This window comes from Fringilla coelebs (assembly GCF_963513975.1).
Source record: "Fringilla coelebs genome assembly, chromosome: 4".
NCBI lineage: Eukaryota > Metazoa > Chordata > Aves > Passeriformes > Fringillidae > Fringilla > Fringilla coelebs.
Genome location: NC_140032.1, coordinates 49,777,383 through 49,798,675, shown reverse-complemented (window position 1 = coordinate 49,798,675; position 21,293 = coordinate 49,777,383). Strand labels below are relative to the sequence as shown.

Here is a 21,293-nt window from a genome sequence, read left to right as displayed (position 1 = left end):
TGGAGTCCTGTCCTTTTGTCAAAAAAGCAAAAAAGTTTAGTGAGGAATCTGCCACACCTATAATAATTACTGTCCATGAAGTATCAGGGAATCCAAATAACCTCTAATATTGTAGGAGATTGGAAAGAACAGACACCAGATAATGCACAGAAATTTCTCCTCCACAGAGCTCAGTCCTCTTGATACTTCCAGAGAGGGAATGAAGCTGTAAATTTCTAGCGGTTTATGTTCCTATTCCTGTTTCATAATGACAGCCTGACCCCTTTCAAAGCCTGCACGGAGGATCACCACGGAAATCAGCGGGGCCGGGGGCCGGGGCAGACCCCGGGCAAGCAGCATCCCCCTTCCCTGGCCATCCAGCGGCAGGGCCATGGAAAGCTGTAAGGCACAGCCGCCCTGGGCTCTGGGGACTGGCTGGGGACAGAACTGAGCACCTGGCACTTACAGGATAATCCACAAATTTCACCTCCACAGATTTCCTCGGTGAGCACTTCGGCGGACACAGAAGAGGCGAGGGGCATTCTCGGGTTGATTGCAGGAGAAAAACGAGCTGACAACGAAACGCTTTGGAATACGAACTTCTGGGAGGGACAGGTTAAAGCAGCGGCAGGTATGAATTATTCTGGCGATAAACCAAGGCGTGTTAGCAGCATGGGAGCCACGCCGGGCACCGCTGGGAGCCGGGGGGCTCTGGCTGCTGCTGCCGGGGGCGGGGGTCTCCCCGTCGGGCCGGGGTGCTCCGGGCCGGGCCGGGAGGGGCCGGGAGGGGCCGGGCCGCGCCCGGGGAGGTGCCGGCCCGCACTTCCTGAGCCCCGCGGAGGCGGCGGAGCAGCCGCGGAGCATGGCCCAGCGCCGGGAGCCGCGTCCCGCCGCGCCGCTGGAGCGGGAGCTGCTGGCGCTCGGGTAAGGGCACAGCGGGGCCCTCGGGGACGGCCCTGGGCGTGCCGGGACACCCGAGGGGCCGGCGGGGTGGGAGCTGCTGGCTCCGGCTGCCGGCTGTCGTGGTGAAGCGAGGCACGGGGAGGTGACGGCGGGTCAGCCTGAGCGAGGCCGCCGAGGCGCTGCGGTGCTGTGGGCCCGCGGTGAAGCCCAGCGCCTCGTCCCCTGAGGGATGGGGGTGAGGGGCTGGCACAGGGGACCGGGAGAAATAAAGAATAGTTAGAAAACCGAGAGCGCAGGCACACGGTTCGAATGTGGTGGGGAGCTGGGGGCAGGGGTGCACCTTCCCTCGGAGAACCTCCGTGGCCTTGAAGCCATCGCCAGCGGATAGAGCCCGGGGTGGGCCGTGCCACTTCCCTGCCTTCCCAGGGAGCACCAAACCCACACCCGCTGTCCTCAGATCCCTGCCATCCCTGTGCCATCCCTGTGCCATCCCTTCAGCTGCCTCCTTGCAGCTGGGCCTGCGCTCTGCCCTGCAGAGCTGCTGTCCTTGCTGGGCCCGGGAGGCAGCAGGATTCCCAAAGGAGGCAGCAGGATTCCCAAAGGTGCCCGGGGCTTCAGGAGGGACAGCAGCGGACAATTCACAGCCACTGCGAGGAGGACATCACGCTCACCGAAAAGCAAAAGCCCAGGAGCAAAAAGGAGGGCTGAAGGTTGCAACAGACCTTGTTCCCTGTCTTATGTGACTCGCCCGTTTTTTCTGCCAGTTAGTTTTGGTTTTTACAGGAGGAAGGCTTGGGTCACTTTGTCACCAGCAGCATTGCCGTGGGCAAAGAGAAACACAGGCTGGAGGAGCAGCATGGGTGGGTACAGACAGGGTTGCAACGCAAAGGGGAGGCAAAGCAGAGGAAAGGCCAGTGATCATTCTGACAAAGCAAAAAGGCTCTGGTGTCAGCTCTGCATTCAAAAAGAACTGATGAAAAAAGTACAGGTGTTTTGCTTCCCGAGTATTATTTGTGGATTCGGACCAATTCATTGCTTATTTTTGCGATTCATTCACTCAGTGAACAAATTGGAGTGCAACAAAATAGCTTGGAATACTATCTCCACACTGGTGCTACTTTCCCATATTTAAAAGAACTTTTAATGAAATGCCTGATAACTGAAGCACCTAACAGGCACAAAATTCAGTAAAGTCACTTTGCAGTGGTACCCAGAGTAGCCATTTTATACTTTTTCTTTATATCTGTAAGATTACGCTCATCCTAAAGCAGAGTCTACAGGGAAGAAGGAAAGAAAAATTAGTTGCAGCTGTTGTGGGAAGCATGATTCCCAATTAGCAGACTTTTACTGATTTCCACAATGTGGTCTGAGTTTAGGCATATGCCAGAAACATATGCCTATAAACAGCAAGGGGTTCATCCTCATAGATAGTCTTGTAGAAATACAGCTTGATGTGGTATCCATAAGAAGGAAAGAATACAAACTAGAGGGCTACAAAGATGCATTTTTAAAGCTGTTCCTTCTTTATTTTACTTCCACTTCAATGGAAAACCTAAACTTTTCACCCTTCCACAGAATACTCAGCATCTCCTTCATGGAAGTGTGTTGAGTTAAATGCTTTAAAGTTGAATAAGCAATGCCAGGTAAAGAATCCCTTCAAATTATTAAACAAGGGTCTTTCTTTTCACCGAGTACTAAAGCCACTTTTCTTCTCCTTCTCCTTTTTTTTTTTTTTTTTTTTTTGCCTAAAGATGCAAAAGGAGCCCTCATGCAGCAGACATTCTTGTAGCACAATCTGAAGGATCTCTTAATGTAAATACTTTTTCAGCTGTGACAAGTAGGTGTATCACTCTCCAGACCATACAATTAAATTCTCAGTCATCACAAGGGTTTTCTATCCTAAACTTAGTCCCCTACTCTCACAGTGCAGAGTTCCCCTGGCAGCTGGTGCAATATCCGGCACAACTGAGACCCAGTTCTGGTGAGGAGTGTGTGTCCAACAGAGACAATGGTCATTCAAATGAGAAGCAACTTCAACATCCACATACCTTTGGGGGGGAATTTGAAGCAGCTTATTTTAAAGCTTCTGCTTTCTGGTACAAAAATCAAAGAAGTTGGATAAGGTTTAAAGAAGTGTGAAATGGGAAGAACTTTACTCTTAAGAGAAAAGGCTGAGTACCAGGATATGCTCATAGTTTACCAGGCTAGCTGCTCAACAGAATGGAAACTTGTCAGCAATGTAGGGAAAATTCAGATTACAGTCAGCTTCGTTGTATTGACGTGTATATAGGTGGACCTAATGCTCAGTGAGAAGGAAGATCAAAAGCAGAACACGTTGTTAAAAACTCGTTGCCTCACCCATTAGCTTTGTCCCTAAAACTGCCAAAATATTTAAAAGGGAACACTGAAGTTTGCCAAAAGAGACATAAGCACCTTGGCTTAAAAGGAAAAGGAAACTGACAATGGAATTCTTCTCTGAAGGCCTCTTTGGTTATTGCTGGAGTCGATCCCTTTTCCAGTGGCCTTTGTTGCTGTTAGAGCTGAAGCGCAGCCAGAAAACAGCAGCGCGGAGCTCCTGCGGCTGAGCACGCACTGCGGGCTGGGGAATTCCGCTGTGCAGTTACTTGCGCAAGAGGTGAGAATGTGGAGTATCCCGTCATCCCGGTAATTACAGGCGGCTCTGGTAGCACAGTTCCCATCCCAATACGGCTTAGTCTGGGTGACACTTTGTTTGTCAAAAGTGAAAGGCACAGGGCAAGAGAAAACAATTTTTTGTAGCCTTTTTCCCCTTCTACAGTCCAAACTTTCTTTGTCAGCCCTTGCAGCAGAACTTTTATGCCCTTTCAGGTCTGACAATACCTTGACAGATGATATTTGTAGGGCTGGACAATGCATTCCATGCTTAGTTTTAGTAACAGAAGATAAATTAAGCCACAGGCCTAGATCAGGTGATAATAAAATTGTGAAACTGAGGAACATGTTAGACTGGAACAGGGTAATGGTCATAAGAATTTTTTTCATCTCTATTTTCTAATTTAAGGAAGATAAAAATTAAAGATAAAAAAGAAAGTGGGCCAAATAATGGGTGAAAATCACAATGAAGGCAGTTGTAAGAAGGGGGAGAGAAAATGGAAGTGAAAAGCAGAAGATGAACTAGTGAAAGTCTACAGTTAGAAGACAAACCTTAAGACTGGAGACAATGATGTTATTTCCTCTTATTTCTATTTTAAAATTATTTTCCCCCATATAATGGCTTCTTTATATTCCAGCAAAGTACTTTACACAGCTTTGTGAATTTCAGTGTAACACATTGAAAGGATGTCTAATAAACACCAATTTGGTTGCCTGACGTCTGTAACTTCTGTCTTAGCATTCTTGCCCTTTTGGAGATTCTCTAGGCCTCTGTCAACTCACTGCACCATTAATAACATGGCCAAAACTTCACTTTTAGTGATGTGAGGTACAGAGAACCCTTTTGTAGTTTTCAGATGATGGGCAATGTTTCTAGGGTGTGATATTAGGAAAAAAAACCCTTAAAAATCCAAACTACTAAACTTGACAGATAAGAGTTGGAAGTTGCTGAAATACAGAGTGCCAAAAATAGAGAACTAGTGAGTCAGTTTTACAGTCATTTTTGGAGCACAGGCGTGTGAAGAGCATTGCATCCAGCCAGAGGAGATAAGTCAGTGCTTCCCCGTGCACTCCATCAGGCAGTACCAGGGACTACTGCCTTAACCTAAGAGTGGGAACACATCTTTGAGGCTAGAATATAATTTCAAAGTGTAAGCAAATTCAACTCCTTGTAGTAGAAGATATATTTAATTTTTAATAAAAGCCCAAAACAACAAAACACAAAACTTGCCAACATCCACCACCACAAAAAAGTCCCCACAAACAAGCAATAAAAAAATCCAGTCAACCAACTGAAGGTAAATAACTGCTGTGAGTATTACTGGACTGAAGTCCTACTGGGAGCACATGTGGCTCATCTTCCCAGTAACCTGGGTCATTGTTACCTTTCAGAGGTGGACAAGAGATCAATTAGACTTGCTGTGTTCCTGCTTGGCTCCTGCATCTCAGAGAGCCAAAGTGCTTTCCACCCACCCATGGCACCAGCACTACTGCTCCTGCTGCAGCAGGGGAGGGACCTTCTGGGAAGAGAGCACAGCTCACCCAGCTGAACAGCAAGAATCTCCTTCTTGCTTCACAGAAGGAAGTTTGAATTGCCTGACTTTTCCACAAAAGCAAGACAACTATGCACATGGTTTCTAGTTCTATCCAGGCTACACCTGTCTGAGAACATCTGATAAGGACACAAAAATCTAGTGTGACCTCTGCCTACTGCATTTATCTGGTAGCTGGGCATACTGCAGAGTTATCACTCCAAACACTTGCACCAAATAGCAGCCAGAACTTCCAGCTGTGCTCTCTTTTGGTGCTACTAACTTTCATTTTTGTGAGGAAGAAAAGCAAGTGTTTCTACTGGATGTTACACAGTTTGCACATAAAAACGGCTCAGAAGAGAGTTATGCAAGTCACTCAGCATTCATCCTTTCATGGATGAGTGTTTGTGTTCCTTGTGTATTCTGTTATTGTTAAAAAGTTCCCCCACCTGATGCCAGTTACAAGTTTATTCAGGAGCCCCTATTTACAGAGGTAGAATTTTTTTGCAAAATATCCACATGCTTTCTTTGAAAATAGCATTATCAGGAATGACAGATGCCATACCTAAGGGTGCTCATCTGCAGGGGACACAGAAATGAAGTTTCATTAACATTTTTCATTGGAACAGTTTGGGTTGCTAAAGAGCGAATGAACATTTTGAGGATGATGTTCTAACCTGAACAAAGAGTTTCCCACCCCTGACTTTGCTGTAACATATTCCTGATCTTCACCATGGTGTAGGTAGCTCTCCTTGCTGCATTAACTACAGAGAGATCTTCCTAAGAAGAGATTTTAACATGAGTGCATCCTGTTCTGGAGGTGTGATGGTTAGCGCAGCTGCAGAGGCACAGCTGGCCAGCACAGTCACAGCTTGTACTACAGCAGCCACCAGCTTATTCCATGGGGAAACCCCACTGGTCACTGGAGGGACAGATCTTCAGGGCAAGGCTGTGTGCTCTGATGGGTTTGGGCATTCTGGGACACTCATTTCCTTCTCCTTCCTGTAAAAGCTGTCAGTGAAGTCCTTCCTCTATGCCATCACCAATGCAGTGTGGCATAACCAATAGGCTGATGTCTGAAAATACTTTCTTTTTCAAGGAGTGGCAAAAGTGATCTCACTGGCTGTGCTCGCCCATCCTAAGAAATGCCTTCACTGGCCATTGCAAAGAGCAGGAAGGATGGCATGGCCATTCAAGAAGACACACAGTGACAACACAAGCATGCTTACATGGATGGGATAAAAAGATTTATGTCATTTAGGATGAAGTTAAAGTAACAAGAATGGATAAATGACAGCAGCTATAAACTCTGAGCCTGAGATTGCTAATCAAATTGTAGAAAGGGAAACCCAAAAAGTTAACTACACTTTTTCTTTTTAATAGAAAAAATTAAATAATTAGAAAAGAGAAACCTCCCAGAAGTATGTATTCCTATCAGGAGGGTGTACAAGGCCAAGGGCAGCCAGAAGAAGTGGGTTTGAAGCAAGGAAAGAATTTAATCTATCTTTCTTCTTAGTTTTCTCAGAGAAATCTCAATCAAAAACCTCAGGCAATTTTTACACTACTGATGGTTTCGAGTCTGAAAGGTGTCAAAGTACAGAGCAGATTTCTGGATATGTTTTGTAGTGAATACAAGACTCGACAAAGATGAATTTTGGAGGGATCTTCAGAAACATCCCAATTATCCAGCATTATCCACCATGTTCAAACCCAAAGATTTAAGACAATTCACCTGATGAAGGACTTTCGAGGGGCTTCAAAGAGATGGGTGTTTGTAAAGCATTTAAATTTCCTTAATGTCTTGTTTTAAGACAGCATGAAGGTAGATGCAGTATTGTGTTTTGTATCAACTGTTTCCTGCCCCAGTGTAACTCAGAAGACAACCTAAACTTCATCTCAGGCTTGATTGTGAGAGCAGACTGTATGGGTGTGTATTTGCTTACCTTCCTGGTGGTCTGTGATGCAAATTCCAAATTTTCTTCAGCATTTTAATATTTTACTTGTGTTTATGCAATTGGAACAAAGTTTGTGCGACCATTTTCACAGTGGAATATCAAAGCAACCTGGTCAAACCATCTGTCACAGTCAGGCAGAGAAAAACCCCAAAACAACGTGTAACAGTCCCTTTGACACCAAGATCTGCATTACTGTCTCACATCCACTTCTATGTTTTGAGCTGAACAAGAGGAACATAGTAACATTTGAGGGATTTTTGTCTGAGACAGCATATTTGGGCAAGAAACTGGTACAGCCTTGTCAGCAAAGTTTTAAAAGTGTGCTTTCAAACAACATTCTTTTCCCAATTAAGGGGTTTGTTGTTGGTTTCTGGTTGGTTTATCTGTTTTTTTTTTTTTGCACGGTAGTAACATTTCATTAGTCCACTGGTCTTTTATGTGTAATGAGAGTGTGAATTTAAACATAGCATTTTTTAAACTTAAGTGACTTCTCTTTCAAAAGTTTACTAAAAGTATGTTTTTGGAAATAAGGTAACAACACAGTTATGAGCAACCTCAAACTAAGTCTGCCTCCTTCCCGACAATGACCACTCACAGATTTTCTCAACATCTGCTTCTTTCACACAGAAGTGAGCCAAACAGTGTTACGAAATCCCACCCAAATCTCAGTGCTACGTTCTCAGCTGCAGGTCTGGCCATGCTACCATCCTGCTCCCATCAGGAATGATCTGACCTTTGCCCGTTCCTTACTTGGGCAGTTAATCCCAAAGCGGATTTTGGCTAACAGGTGTTCCGGAGGATGACACTTTGACTCTTTAAATATTCATTATTTTATTCTACTGTGTAGATGGACCACATTCTAGAGCCAAAACAGCAATGCCCTGTCTGTATTGAGTTTCACATGGATCTTCTCTTCCTCTGGGTTAACAGTCTGGAGCCTCTCATAAAGCAATTCATCAGCCAGCTGGCCTTTCAAATAGGCAGCCATCCAAATCCAGAGTTAAAGCTTTGTGTGAGGTGCCAAGTTTGGTGGAAACTTGGGATGAACAGCTAGGGAGAAAGAGGATACAATTACACCTGGTTTCATTTCTAAGACTGCCATGCTGCAAGTTGTGGAAAGTGCTGCCATGGCACTTCTGCTTTCAGTGGAACTGTGTTTCTTTGGCTGAAGCAGTGACAGGCTTTGCTCCCAATGCTACAGGCATTTAAAAGGAAGGGAAAGGTGACCTGGCACCACTCCACATACAGAAAAGGGAAGCTTGCTCCCCACCGAGCCTTGGGTGTAGTTTCCCTCCCTCCTCTGCTCCAGAGCCTCATGTGTGTGTGCATGGCTATGGTTATTATCACATGCCTTGCAGGATTTCAGCTCCAACCTTTTACAGCTCCAGCTTTTTGTGTTCAGTCTCGAGCTCATTTCTAGGGAGACCCTTGTCTCTTGTAAAAAATTGGGTGTTTCCATTGTGGAACATTCTGAATGGAAACAAACCCATAAACTACACTTCCTGGACTTCTTTGCAGGGTTTTCTCCCTGTGAAGTCCTTGCAAAAGTTTTTATGAAAAATGAAGTTAATTTTTACTGAAGATAAATTGAAACAGTGTTTAGATGTTTTCCTTTGTTAGTCAGATCACACCTGGCCAAGAGCCAACAGCCGCAAGATATCTTAATTTTCACTGAAATTTTATCACTTGATTTTGTTTTCTTTAATTCTAAGCTTAGGCAAATATGTTTAATTGCAGTTCTTGGCAGTGAAGATACATTGAGGGAAATTCAGAGTTTATGAGGAATTTAAGCGCTGCCTGTTTGCCCAGAAGAGGATGTGTACCGAAGAACATACATATGTCAGGAAGTGCAGCTTCTGAAAATAGACAAAGGATTCTCTATACCCCCCAAAGCTGCTTTCATCTTATCAGCACAGATTTGGGTAATTTGTTGCTCATGCAAGCAGAATTTGCAGAGCTTTTAGATCCAACTAAACATTCAGCTGTTTGTACACAACTTTGTGCTAAGGAAAAATAGTTTTTTGACCGTATCAAAAGGTGGCCACTGCAAGGGACACAGATCTGTGTAATCTGTGAGTGAGGAGGGTGGTAACTCAAAACTGTAGAGGAAGGACTGCAACTAGCACTGCTTTTTCTGCTCCAAAAAGCAGCATGGGAGTGAAGGATGCTTTAACCCCTTGTGTCTCCCCAGGTGGTACCATGACAATCTCACCCGACACGCAGCTGAAGCGCTGCTGCTCTCCAACGGGCAGGATGGGAGCTATCTTTTGAGGAAGAGTAATGAAAGGGAAGATTTGTACTCCCTCTCTGTAAGGTAGGCTATGGACAGGGTGAACTAATCTAATGCTGCACTTACATCTGTGTTTGAATGTCACATGCACTACAGGTTTTTCTTTTTCCCTAAGGCTTAAGTTATTTTGAAATATATTCCTATTAGTGTAATCCCACTGAATGACATTTTGCTAGAGGAAAAAAAAAGTTGGATTGGATATGACAACTGCTCTCATTTTTCCAAATTATGACTTAATCTTACTGGTAGAAAACATAATTCTATAGAATGGCTGTAAATTTTCAGTCTGCACAATAAAAATCTGCATGTCAGTTAAAAGAGTTTAAGAAACAGCTGGTGAGAGTAGGAAAGTTTTATGATGAGGAGAGCAGCAAAGATTTAACAGGTGCTAATCTTACTAATTTCTGAATCCCTGTACAGGAACCATCACCTCTGAAGGATGATCCAGTGTTTGGCTGGTTTTACTCCTCTGTTCTATGCTAAGGTTCAGTCTTAGACAGGTCTGTGTGACTAAATTGAATAGCACCTTGTAAGTTATCAATGCCAGGGCCTTGAAGTCAATTGCAGCAATTTAGGACACAACTCTTCAGGATACAGCCAATACAGAGCAGGGCAAGCCTGGCCTGGTTACTTCACTATGGAATCACATTTAAAGAATCTGCCAGAAGGAGAGAAGCCACAACATTCCAGTGAGGCAACCTAAGGACACATTAGACGCACATGCATTAGACACACAGGGTACTCCCTGCATGTGGGCTGAGTGGAGGTAACCAGCCCTAAAATAGTTGTAACCTTTGGTAACGGTGTGATAAAAGCAGCCTCTAGACCAAAATTTTAAACTGGTGCATGCAAGCTCATTGCTGCTGCAAACTGAGCCTCTGAACAATTTGTGACCACAACTCAGCTGAATCACAGTAACTTTCTAAAGTCACTTTGATCTGTGGATGCTGCTGGTTATTTCCACCCCTGACAGGAGCACAGCATATGCCCTTGAGATTGTGACTCTGCATATTCAGTACCAGGAGCTGTTACAATTTGGAAGAGCAGTTGCTTGAGAACTGAGGAAAGTCTGACTCGCACATACCCTGTTCCCCAGGAAAGGCAACAATGAGGTCTCTGACCCCCTTCTGACAGAAGATCTAGGAGCAAGTGTGCCTATACACACACTGTTGAAATTATTACCACTATGGGCAGCCATTTACACAAAGCCATTTATGCCCAACAGATCTGAAGGTGATGTTACAAAATGCGTATTCAGAGTAGCAATGACTGAATTCAGTGCAAGTGTTGCCGAAGAGAATAGTGGCATTTATAAGCAATAGCTTTCCTTAAAAAAAAAAAGGAAAAAGAATTTTAAGTGAATAATTGTTTTTCTGGTTACTTTTTTTTTACTTTAAATTGTTAAGCATTATTTGAGATAACTACCTCAGCCAATTAAAAATATATATATGTATCTTGAAGGTAGTTTTAAAGGGCTTTCAGGAAACAACTTATTGTATTAAACCAAAATTTAAATAGTTCTTTTATAGGAAACAGAAGTGCTAATTAATGAAAATAAATTTGCTGCTTGAATACATTCTAGCCTTAGAAGACCTTCAAAATTCTATTTTGGGCCCATTCCAATCTCTTGTTCAGCTCTTCATGTAGTGAGAATTACTCACTGCATTACCACATGAACCAAATGGCCCAGTCTGAAGTTTGGTCTTTTATTCTGTTCTGCTAGTTTCTGTTGTTACATCTCCTTTGAATACTGATTTTGATTTTGAAATGTTTTTCAATTTTTCTGCTGGTTAATGTTATGTTTTCTTTCCGTTTTTTGACTAATATTAAAGCTTAATAGTAGAATAAGTAATTCAGCGTTGTTCTGATACATTTCTGTAGAAAGATAACTTCAGCAATTCTAGCTGTCATTTTTCTTCTGTCCTGAAATATCTTCTGTAGCTTTTACTTTGTTTTCTGCCTCAGCCTCACAAGAAACTTTGGTCATGATTATAGTTTGGGCTTTTTCAAGGAAAAACTGCTTAGCCATCCCTTGAGGTTTTCGTTGACAGCTGTAGGAAGAGAGATCGAGTATTGCCTGAAATCCCCTCCCCCAGCTACGTTAGCCAGTTTGAAAGGGAAGTAGGAAGCAGAGTAGAATTTGCTCTCATTGCAACATTGTCTTGAGAAATTAAACAAAAATATGGAAACCCCTGTAACTGCAGCAGAGTCACAGCAGCTCTTCCCTGGTGTTGAGTATTTGCACTTGGCTTGCTGTGCCCCAGCTGACTGTAGCACAAAACAGGGGGAGGCCCACAGAGGCCTTCTTCTTAGTTCAAAGGTAAATCTTTAAATACTAGTTTGAAACCATAATCTTCTTTGGAAGTGCAATAAACAATGAAAGAGATGCTATAATTCATTTTCTTGACCACACTTTTCCAGTATATTTTCTGTGTAAGTTTTTCCTCAGACGGCTTGTTTTGGGCGGTAGTAACATTTACAAAAGTAACTTTTTCACTGAAGAAATACTTGCAATAAGTGCTTCACTGTTTTTTGAAGTCAAAATAATTGCCTACCCAGGAAGTGAGACCTTGCACACTTCTCTAAATGCCATCAGGTTTCATAAACAAATCTGTCACTTCCCTTACAGAACAAGGACCCTGGTTCATGTTTGTCAGTGCCTATCCTAGTGGAACCAATCATCCAAATACAGAGACAAAGCAAACAAATGCTAAAGCCCTAGGTATTTAAAATTGGGTTATTAAACCTGTTTGGGTGCAAAACAGAGACAGCCTATTTTTCAAAGGGAAACCGAAGACATTTTTAGTGAGATTGGGATGCTGCTTGAAAAGCATGACACATACTGAGTACACCCTCAAGGCTGAAGTCCAGTAAATGAAAGAATTTCATCCTATTTAGGCAAAAGGCTTGAAATCTCTTTTGTGAGTCTTTTTGTTGATGCAAGAGTTAAATTAACCAACTTGGCCTTTCTAGGCTTTCATCATCTCATACCTGTAAGTCAGCAATTAAAATCTGATTTTCAGCTGTGTTGAGTATTAGTGAGGGATAGTAATGGCAGTAGTATTACTACTAGGACAGTGATTGACAGCCTGTGATCTGGGGCCCTGCAGTGAAAGATGCTATTTAAGGATTGTATCTGCAAAATGCCTTTGGCATTTACATCTTGACAAATCTTCCTCTTTTATTTTAGGGGTAAAGATTCTGTGAAACACTTCCATGTCGAGCACACAGGAACTTCATTCAAGTTTGGATTCAATGAATTTTCTAGCTTGAAAGAATTGGTCATGCACTTTGCAAACCAGCCTTTAATTGGAAGTGAAACAGGTAAGGAGAGCCATATTGTGTGTGTGAACGCATTTGTAGCCATGCTTCACAAAGATCTAACTAAAAGGAGCTTCTCTTGGGCTGGCAAATAGATCTTCTGCTAAAGTGTTCATAAATTCACATTTGTATTTGTATCTAAATAAATTCCACTTCAAAAAATCTTTCAAGTTCTTTGAAGATAAACCACAAAAAACTTATTGGGCTTTTGCTAACCAGGGCTGTGAACTCCTTTCAATTTCTCAGAGGAAGAAGGATTTCAAAATACCAGGAGGATTAGAACATTCTCAAAACCAGCAAAACCAAAGCACAGTGCTAGTGAGGAAATAAATATTCATCTATGAAGCTGAAAAATCCCCCACAAGAATAAATGGAAAAGTGTCTTGAAATTGTTTCATCTCACTATTCTTTGTCCAAGGAAGGAGTCTAGAATGTTATGCTTCTCTTTCCTGTAGGGAATGTGTTTTTTACCAGCTCTCCTGTTCTGCCTACAATGCCATCACCCTGCTGATGCCATCTGCCATCACAGTGATTTTTCTTGCTTTTAAGAGGAGAGAGAAAAGCACAAGTTTCTCCAACAACCAATGTGCTGCCTGAATTAAAGGGTCAAAATATTAAACTCAATTCCTACAAATGAATTGAACACCATCAGGCTAGAATCCCTGGAGAAACAAACTGGATATTATCATGGCAATGTCAGTTTTACGTTTAGCTTTGAGTGTAAGAGTTGAAGACATGTCAGTACAAGTTAATGCCAAAACTTCAGTGTCCTCTGTGGCAAGTGTATGTGAATAACTCAGAGCAGTACTAACTGTGTATGCAAGAGCCCAGTTAAATGATAGTTGGCACATGCAATAACTGTAACTTGTCACACACGCTGAATTTGCACCAGTACTCTGCTAACCCAAACATTAAATTCAAGGGCTCCTTTGCCAATTTCTTCCCCCTTGAAAAATGCAGTTGCACACTCAATATGGCACTTGTATCTTTCAAAACACTCTCTTTTTAAATTGCTTTCAAGAGTGGTTCAAACACAGAGCTCCCACGTGTATGCTCTGTGCCAGTGAGCTATTTTTCCTGGGAAATCAGGCATGCACCCACAGGCCTAGCCCTGTAAAGATTTCAGATGACATAAAACTTGTATTTCCCCATTCCTCACTCCTTCACTGCATGTGTTACAGACACTAATAAGCAAGACATTGGTTTTATCTGATGTCTATGGACGAGAGCAACACTTGCCACCTTAAGGTTTCCTAATCAGATTCTACTGGCTCTGTGAAACCTCTAAGTCAGATGTACTACAAAATAAAAAAAAAAAAATTGAATATCATATCAAGAAATCTTCCACTTTACCATACCATGGAAAACAGTAGAGGGGAAGATAGAAGTAACACTCAGACAATATTTCTTCAGATACAGGTGTCAAATTTCTCCTGGGTCATAGCCATGTTTTGTCAAAAATGAGGTAGAGGCTCATCAGAGTCACCTCCAATCCAAGTATCAGCAGATATGGCAGAATAATCTTGCTACAGTGCAGCTTTTGCTAGATCTTGTGTGTAATTACCAGATTATTCTGTACAATTGTCTTTGTGAAGGCAAAAAAAAGAATCCACAGAGAAAACAAATACTGTATAAAATTTTGTATTAGTCCTTCCATTTCTGCAATGGAGCTTTTTATCATGGTGTACAGATGATGATACCCTGATTCTATCCAACAGCTCAGGAGTAGTTTCTCTGGAATGTGATGGAGCTGTTCTCAATTTTATTTCAAATGGTAAAGCATAATTTTTCTGCAAGGACAGATAGAAAAAAAACCAATATTGACTTTCCACCTACAGCAAGTGTAATAGATCACATTTGCATACACCCCCTGTGCCTGCAAACAGATTTCAGCTGGTTACTTCAAATACAATTTTTCCACTTCTCTTTTTAACCCTTCCCATTACAGAATACTTTTAAATTACTTATACATCTGTAGGTTTCAAATCCAAGTTGCTACCAGTTCTAGTATCCCTCCTCTTTAAGAGCTGCAATATCAGCATAAAATGCAAATGGAGCAGCATTTGGCATGCTGTGACATTGTTTTTAAAGAATGGAGTTAGGCCGTGGAGCAGTTACTATTTCAAGGATGTTCTTGAAAACTACAATAGTACCATTGTACTAAAAGTACAAAAGAACTGTTTTGAAAAGTACAATACATTCGCTATCGAGAATGCAGGTTTTTTTTCAGGGAACATGCAATAAACATGACCTTACTTGGAGAAAAAGAAGAATGGCTATAATGAAAAGTTTAACTGGGAGGAGCTGTGGTAAAAACAGTTGAGGGTGATGGTAATGTGGCTTTACTGTTAGGAAGCCTGTAGCCAAAGCTCTGACAGATGAGGTGATTTAAGCACCAGCTAGTGGCATGTTGGCAAACCCCATGACTCTTATGCCTCCTATCTAGTTTAGCATCCTGCCTACCCTCCAAGCCAGCCTCTTGGGCAGGAAAGCAATTTAATAAGTCAAGAGATTTCATGCAAGCATTTGCAAGGGTAAAGGTTTTGGAAAGGTACCATCTATTTACAGTTTTCACAGCTGCCTTTTTAATTTTAGGAAAAGGTGAAATTAACCATTCTTCAGAGATGCAGCTACTGACAAGTTATTTTCTAAGCTGGACTTGCCAGATGACTTACTTCTGCTCTTTTTTCTCCAGGAACTTTAATTGTATTGAAGTATCCCTACCCACGGCAAGTGGAGGAACCTTCCATTTATGAGTCTGTCCGAGTTCACACTGCAATGCAGACAGGAAGGACAGAAAGTGACCTTGTCCCAAATGCTCCCTCAGTAAGTTGTGTTCTGGTGGGAGGGGTGCTTCTGGCCTGAGCCTAGCAAGATTGTTGGAGTGATCTATGGAGTAAGACTGGTTATTAATCCCTCTATGGGTTTGTAAATACAGGAAGTCTCTGCCAAACAAGGCAAAACAAATACAGACTTGCTCAGTACAGGCCCATGCAAATAAAAGCTTTTACACTTCTTTGTCACTTCAATGCTGTCCCTGGAAAAATACTGTCTGCAGCTGACCTGGGTGAGTCTGACTATCCAAACAAAGAATATGTGAAAGACTTTCATTGTCATGTTATCTTTTAGAATAATTTATCATTATTAAACTTATCATGAATTTAAAAAAATGCATATACAAAAGAATTCATTATATACATTTGGGCTACTTATTCTGACATTGGAAACTCACTTGAACAGCAGTTAGAGTCTCTAAATCCCTTGTAACTCATGTCTAAGTGAGACAGGTGGTTTCTCCAGAGCAGTTTGCTCTGAAGAGAGAGGAAAGTATTTTAATTATATACTGCATTTTGGGGAGGAAAGAGGAAGAGTTGTATTAATATAGTTAATGAAGTTGCAAGAAGAACCACTTCTGAGTGTCTCACAACCAACCCTTCATCACCAAGTTACACTTTAACCTCCAAAGAAGCTTGACTTACACACACCACCAATAAAAAGGTAACATTTTTTCAAGAACAAGCAGTAACTTGGTAAGATTTTGATTTTCAGAGGTCTCACAGCCGGTCAGTATCTAAGAAGTCATAAGGTCCATGTGTCACTCACGATGCCAGAGAAACAGTTCAAACCCCAATTTTTCAAAAAGCACATTGAACGTAGCAGGTTTTTCCTGTCCAGCCTGGGCTTGGTTGAGAGAAGAGAACAGCTCAGTCAAACAGCACTTTCCCTGGTTGCATTTGAGAAGCCTTTTCTGGGGATAACTCCACTGTCAGTTAAACCCCATGTGCTCCTGGTCACAACACCTACCGGAACAGCCATCCAGCCTTCCTAAATGAAGTGTAACTGCAGCCATTTTGGTGTGTTTGGCTAAGAAGGGGCAGGGCAGGAGCTCCCTGGGGGAGGCACAGCCTGGGGGCTGCCTCCAGAGCCAGCACTGCTCCATGTTCACCCTAAGGTGGCTGCACCTGCCCAGGGGGAGCACTGAAGTGAGTGCAAGTGGCTCTGGGGAGTTTCCCAAAGAACTGATCCGTTTTCCCAATGTAGGCAAAGAGGGGGGATGTGGGACATTGAAGCAGAGCTCAGCCTCTCACCACAATCTCTTTCTTTACAGCTTGGTACCAAAGAAGGATATTTGATAAAACAAGGCAAAATAGTCAAGGTAAGGAAAACTTGTTGCTTCCACTCTATGATCACCCACAGAAGCTAAAGACAACATGGAGCTGAAATTGCTCCGCCTGTATTTCCCTGCAGAGAGGAATAATTTGTGTTTTGAGCAACAACAAAGCACAACTCTAAACCTGAGCAAGTCAGCGGCTTTGATAGTTTATCTTTCCTAAGAAGTCTTAGACTGAACTCTCCCAAAGCAGTTACCACTCATTCTTGATCTTTCAGAACTGGAAAACCAGGTGGTTTACACTGCATAGGAATGAACTGAAGTACTTCAAAGACCAGACAGTAAGTAGCAGGCACCAATTCTACCTTTTAATCTGCACAGGCAGCTGCAGCCTCCTTGTGTCTCTGGCTTCTCACATCTGTATCACAGCTTTCCAAGCTAAAGCTTCCCAAACTGTCAGAGGGTCAAAACTGTCAAGTAAAGTCAGTTTTGCTGATGACTTCAACAAGAGGAAGTAAGTTTTAAATTTACTGTGCTCTGCCAGTCTTAGCTACTGGATAGTGTTTACAGGGATTTTTTACACCAAATCACAGAATTGTTAGGGTTGGAAGTGACCTCAAAGATCTTCTTCTTCCAAGCCCTTCACCACAGGCAGAGACAACTTCCACTAGACCAGGCTGCTCCAAGCCCTGCCCAGCCTGCCCTAGAATACATTTCTGTTTTGCTTTGTTAAGTGGATTTTAAGCTACCAGCACAACACTGCCTTTATTGTAGCTCAGACACAACATGACAGAGAGCATGCTGCTAAAATGGTTCTAAAAATACTGGTGGTATCCTTTGCATTCTTTGATTTCATCCTTTTGTTTTCAGCAGTCTCACAGGATACATGGAAAACCGTTCATTTAAAAATTCCTGCTGACAAAGATTAATCCACAGCATCCTTACAGTTGCTGCTCCATTTCTATCCTGATGTGACTAAAGATAAGAAACACAGCCAAACTGCTCACCTCTGCCAAGCCCTATTTCAAGCCTCTAACAGATTTTGATACAAGAGCAGACACAAGAGCCTTCTCTCACCAAACATTACCATTTCTAAACAGTTATGTTTTTGCAGGGCTTTCCACCAGTTTTCATTTCAGACAAGACAACTTGAATTAAGTTTGCAGGATAGCATTTCAAAGAGCAGCACTCCATTAGTGACTTACCAGGCAAGAAGAACTCCCGTGTTTGTCAGGACTATGACCTCCTTCCAGGCAGCAGCTCCAGTGTCTCCTGGCACTCCTGTTGTTGCTGCGGGGCTGCAGGTACCTACAGGTGGGCAGCCTGCAGCTAACCCTGGGTTAGCATTTGGAATCACACCACAGCCCAAGGGGATTTCTTCTAATATAGGGTATTACTAACAGCCACTGAGCCAGCAAAAAAAAAAAAAAAAAAAAAAAAAAAAAAATTCCCATCTTTAAGGGAAGATGAGAAAGCAACAGACACCTCCATACACCTGATGAAGGACCATGGAAACAGCTAAGGGTGTTTGGGCAGAAAGCAATTAAGCTGCCTCTTCTGAGGCCTTAACAATGTGAGGCTGAAACAGACAGAGGAAGAGCTCTCACACCTAGGGAGAATGAAACTCCTGAGGGAGATGGGTTGCTGTTATACACAATCTAGGTCCCTGCACCTGAGCTTGTCCAAAGAAACTTTTATGCATATATATATATATACATCTGTGTGTTTGTGCACACATGCTTCTCAGGCAGCCAAACCTATCACTTCCGCTGCAAGCACTACCTTGGCTTTAAGTCTACACTTCTCCTTACCCAGCTTCATCCTTTTAAGGCACTTAGGAACTAATTAAATCCCCAACAGCTGGCTGGTCTGATAGGACCTATACCCATGCCTTTGTCTTTGTAAACCTTAGCTGAAAGTGGTACCAGGTTTGCTGCTGTGTCAGTCACGTTACGTGGCATCAGCCAAACCCTCAGCAGCCTCCATGTAGCTCAAACATTCCTGCAGTAGAGATCTCCTCTGTTGTTTATCCAGAACTGTCCTGCATTTTTCATATTAAGCTCACTTTGTATCATACCACTGGTTTTATGCTTGCCAGTTTGTGCTTATAGTGTTACAGCCATTCTAACTGTGCCTGCAAATGTCTAGATGCACTGAAGATGAACTGAGATAACCTTATCTTCTGTTTTCATGTGTCCACATTTTAAAACATTTTCTCTTCAAGGCTACGGAACCAATTCGAGCACTTGACTTAACTGAATGCTCAGCTGTGCAATTTGACTATTCCCAGGAAAGAGTCAATTGTTTCTGGTAGGTTGCAGGATTTTCTCCACATTTCTGGGAAGTTCAAAATACAAAGGGAATTTTGAAATATAAACAATGTGTGCTTCTGAAAGGTCCTTTGGTGGTTGCGAGCCTGCTCATCCTCTAACTCACAAGTCTGTTTCTGTCAGCCAGTCTCTGTCAGTCCTGCATGGCTTTGCCAAATTACTCCTGGCAAAAGGTGGGCCCATGTGTAGTGGACATTTCTAATTCTGTAACCATCCATAATCATCACCTAGACTCATGGATCTTGGGGTCAGACACTGATGCAGGTCACACGGTAACCTCTTCTGTGCCCAGACGTGGGTCTTTTATCCTTAGAAGGGTCCCTGTCCTTAAGGACCCTGGGCTGTAAAAGGCTGTCACCCGTTCTTGGTTAGCCTCCCTCCTGGTGCCTTAAGGAGAGCTCAGCCTCCCTGTCCTGCTCTGTCTCAGCAACTGCTGGCACAGGCCACCTGGGCTCAGTTTTAGGGAGAATTGCCAGTTATTCTAGCAACTTAAGAAAGCTTTGTTTACTTACAGTTTAGTGTTCCCACTACGGACATACTACCTGTGCGCAAAAACGGGGATAGAAGCTGACGAGTGGATTAAAATCCTGCGGTGGAAGCTGGTAAGGTGATGTGTGCTGCTGCAGGGCATCCCAGGCAGCAGCACCTGCTACTGCCAGCACAGCCCCCCAGGACTGGGGCACCCACGGGCTACAGTTCTCAGCACCTCCAATAAGCGAGAACTTGCTCTGGCTGCCAGGCCAGCTAGACTGGAATATGCAGTTTTCACATAGTCACAGAATCAATTAGGTTGGAAAGGACCTCTGAGGTCATCAAGTCCAACCTTTGATCAGTCACAACCTTGTCAACTAGACCATGGCAATGAGTGTCACAGCCACACCCTGTCTTTTCTTAAGCACCTCTAGGGATGGTGACTCCACCACCTTCCTGGGCAGCTCATTCCAATGTCTAACAACCCCTTCTGTGAAGAAATTCCTCCTGATGTCCAGTCTAAACCTCCCCTGGCACAGCTTGAGGCTGTCACTGGCTGTCTGGGAGAAAAGACCAACCCCCAGCTGGCTACCCCTCCTTTCAGGGAGTGAATAAGATCACCCCAGAACCTCCTCTTCCCCAGGCTAAACACCCCCAGCTCCATCAGCTGCTCCTCACAGGACTTACGATCTAGCCCCTTCCCTCCACTACCCTTTTCTGGAATCAGGCACCTTCCTGAACTGAGGGGCCCAAAACTGGACACACAGTCGAGGTATGGCCTCATCAGTGCCATGCACAGGAGCATAATGTATCTGCCTGCAAACCCACTTCAGCATTTTTGGGATGCACTTTTACAGGCACACTCACTAGTAAAAGAAAATCACTTCCATCTCTAAGGATGTCATTACATGTGCTTGGTAAACAATATGGATCCTCAGCCCAGACCGCATGTCCTGGGTCATGATGGCAGGAATGAGGAGACAATGTAAAGGCTTGAAAGCACAAATTCCTAAAATAATACCAGGAGTTGGGTGGGTTATACTCCCCCGCATGCAGGCAGCCAAGCAGTAATGGACTGTCCTTCTGTTCCAGTCACAGATACGGAAGCAGCTGGAGGAGCGCAACGCCACCCTCAGTTCCTAGCGGTGTGCCAGCGCTCCTGCTCCACGGGCAGGAATTGCCTCTCTCCAAGGGGAACGCATTGCTTACCAGAGGACAGCCTCAGGTCTCCAGTGCTGTCTGTGCCCCCTCACAAAGGTCACCCAGCTCTGCACACACGGGATCCTGTGGCTCTGGGGCTGCCGAGTCACACGTGGGGATGGTTGCAGAACCAGAATGTGGGCTTGATACGAGTGGTGTGTGGGTTTGATATGTGTAGTGAATGCCTGTAATTCAAACACCTGCCCCCTAATCACAGAAGTGGTCACTCTTCAGAATTTTTGGGATTATTCAGAGCACTCATTATTACAAGCTGCATCACAACTAAGCATTGGTATCATATTCTGTAACCTTGAACCTTTTATTTAAAACAGGTCCTTTCTAGAAACATTAAGTATCTTTTTATTACCTGTTTAGGCTTTAAACCAAAAGAAAAATGACAGAATTACATTTTGTAAATAGTATCTATATTGCAATCTAGAAAGTAGTATTTCAAGGCCCTTTTCAAAGTGACAGACGCATAACAAATTTTTATATGGTTTAGCTTTATACCACAGTGATGTCTACAAGGGAATGTTTGTTTCAACCAGCATCTGTAGGTAATAGTGAGCA

General features: G+C 43.2%; 1 protein-coding gene across 1 annotated transcript; it reads left to right on the top strand.

Moving 5' to 3' along the window:
• Nucleotides 1–841: 841 nt before the first annotated feature.
• On the top strand, nt 842–20,755 carry DAPP1 (dual adaptor of phosphotyrosine and 3-phosphoinositides 1; the record flags this gene model as incomplete). Its single annotated transcript, XM_084204367.1, has 9 exons — nt 842–903; nt 9,192–9,314; nt 12,481–12,614; nt 15,307–15,437; nt 16,720–16,767; nt 17,001–17,063; nt 18,947–19,032; nt 19,567–19,654; nt 20,616–20,755. The coding sequence occupies 9 exons, from the start codon at nt 842–844 to the stop codon at nt 20,664–20,666; spliced, it is 786 nt and encodes a 261-aa protein (XP_084060493.1). The 3' UTR covers nt 20,667–20,755.
• Between the last annotated feature and the right edge of the window lie 538 nt (nt 20,756–21,293).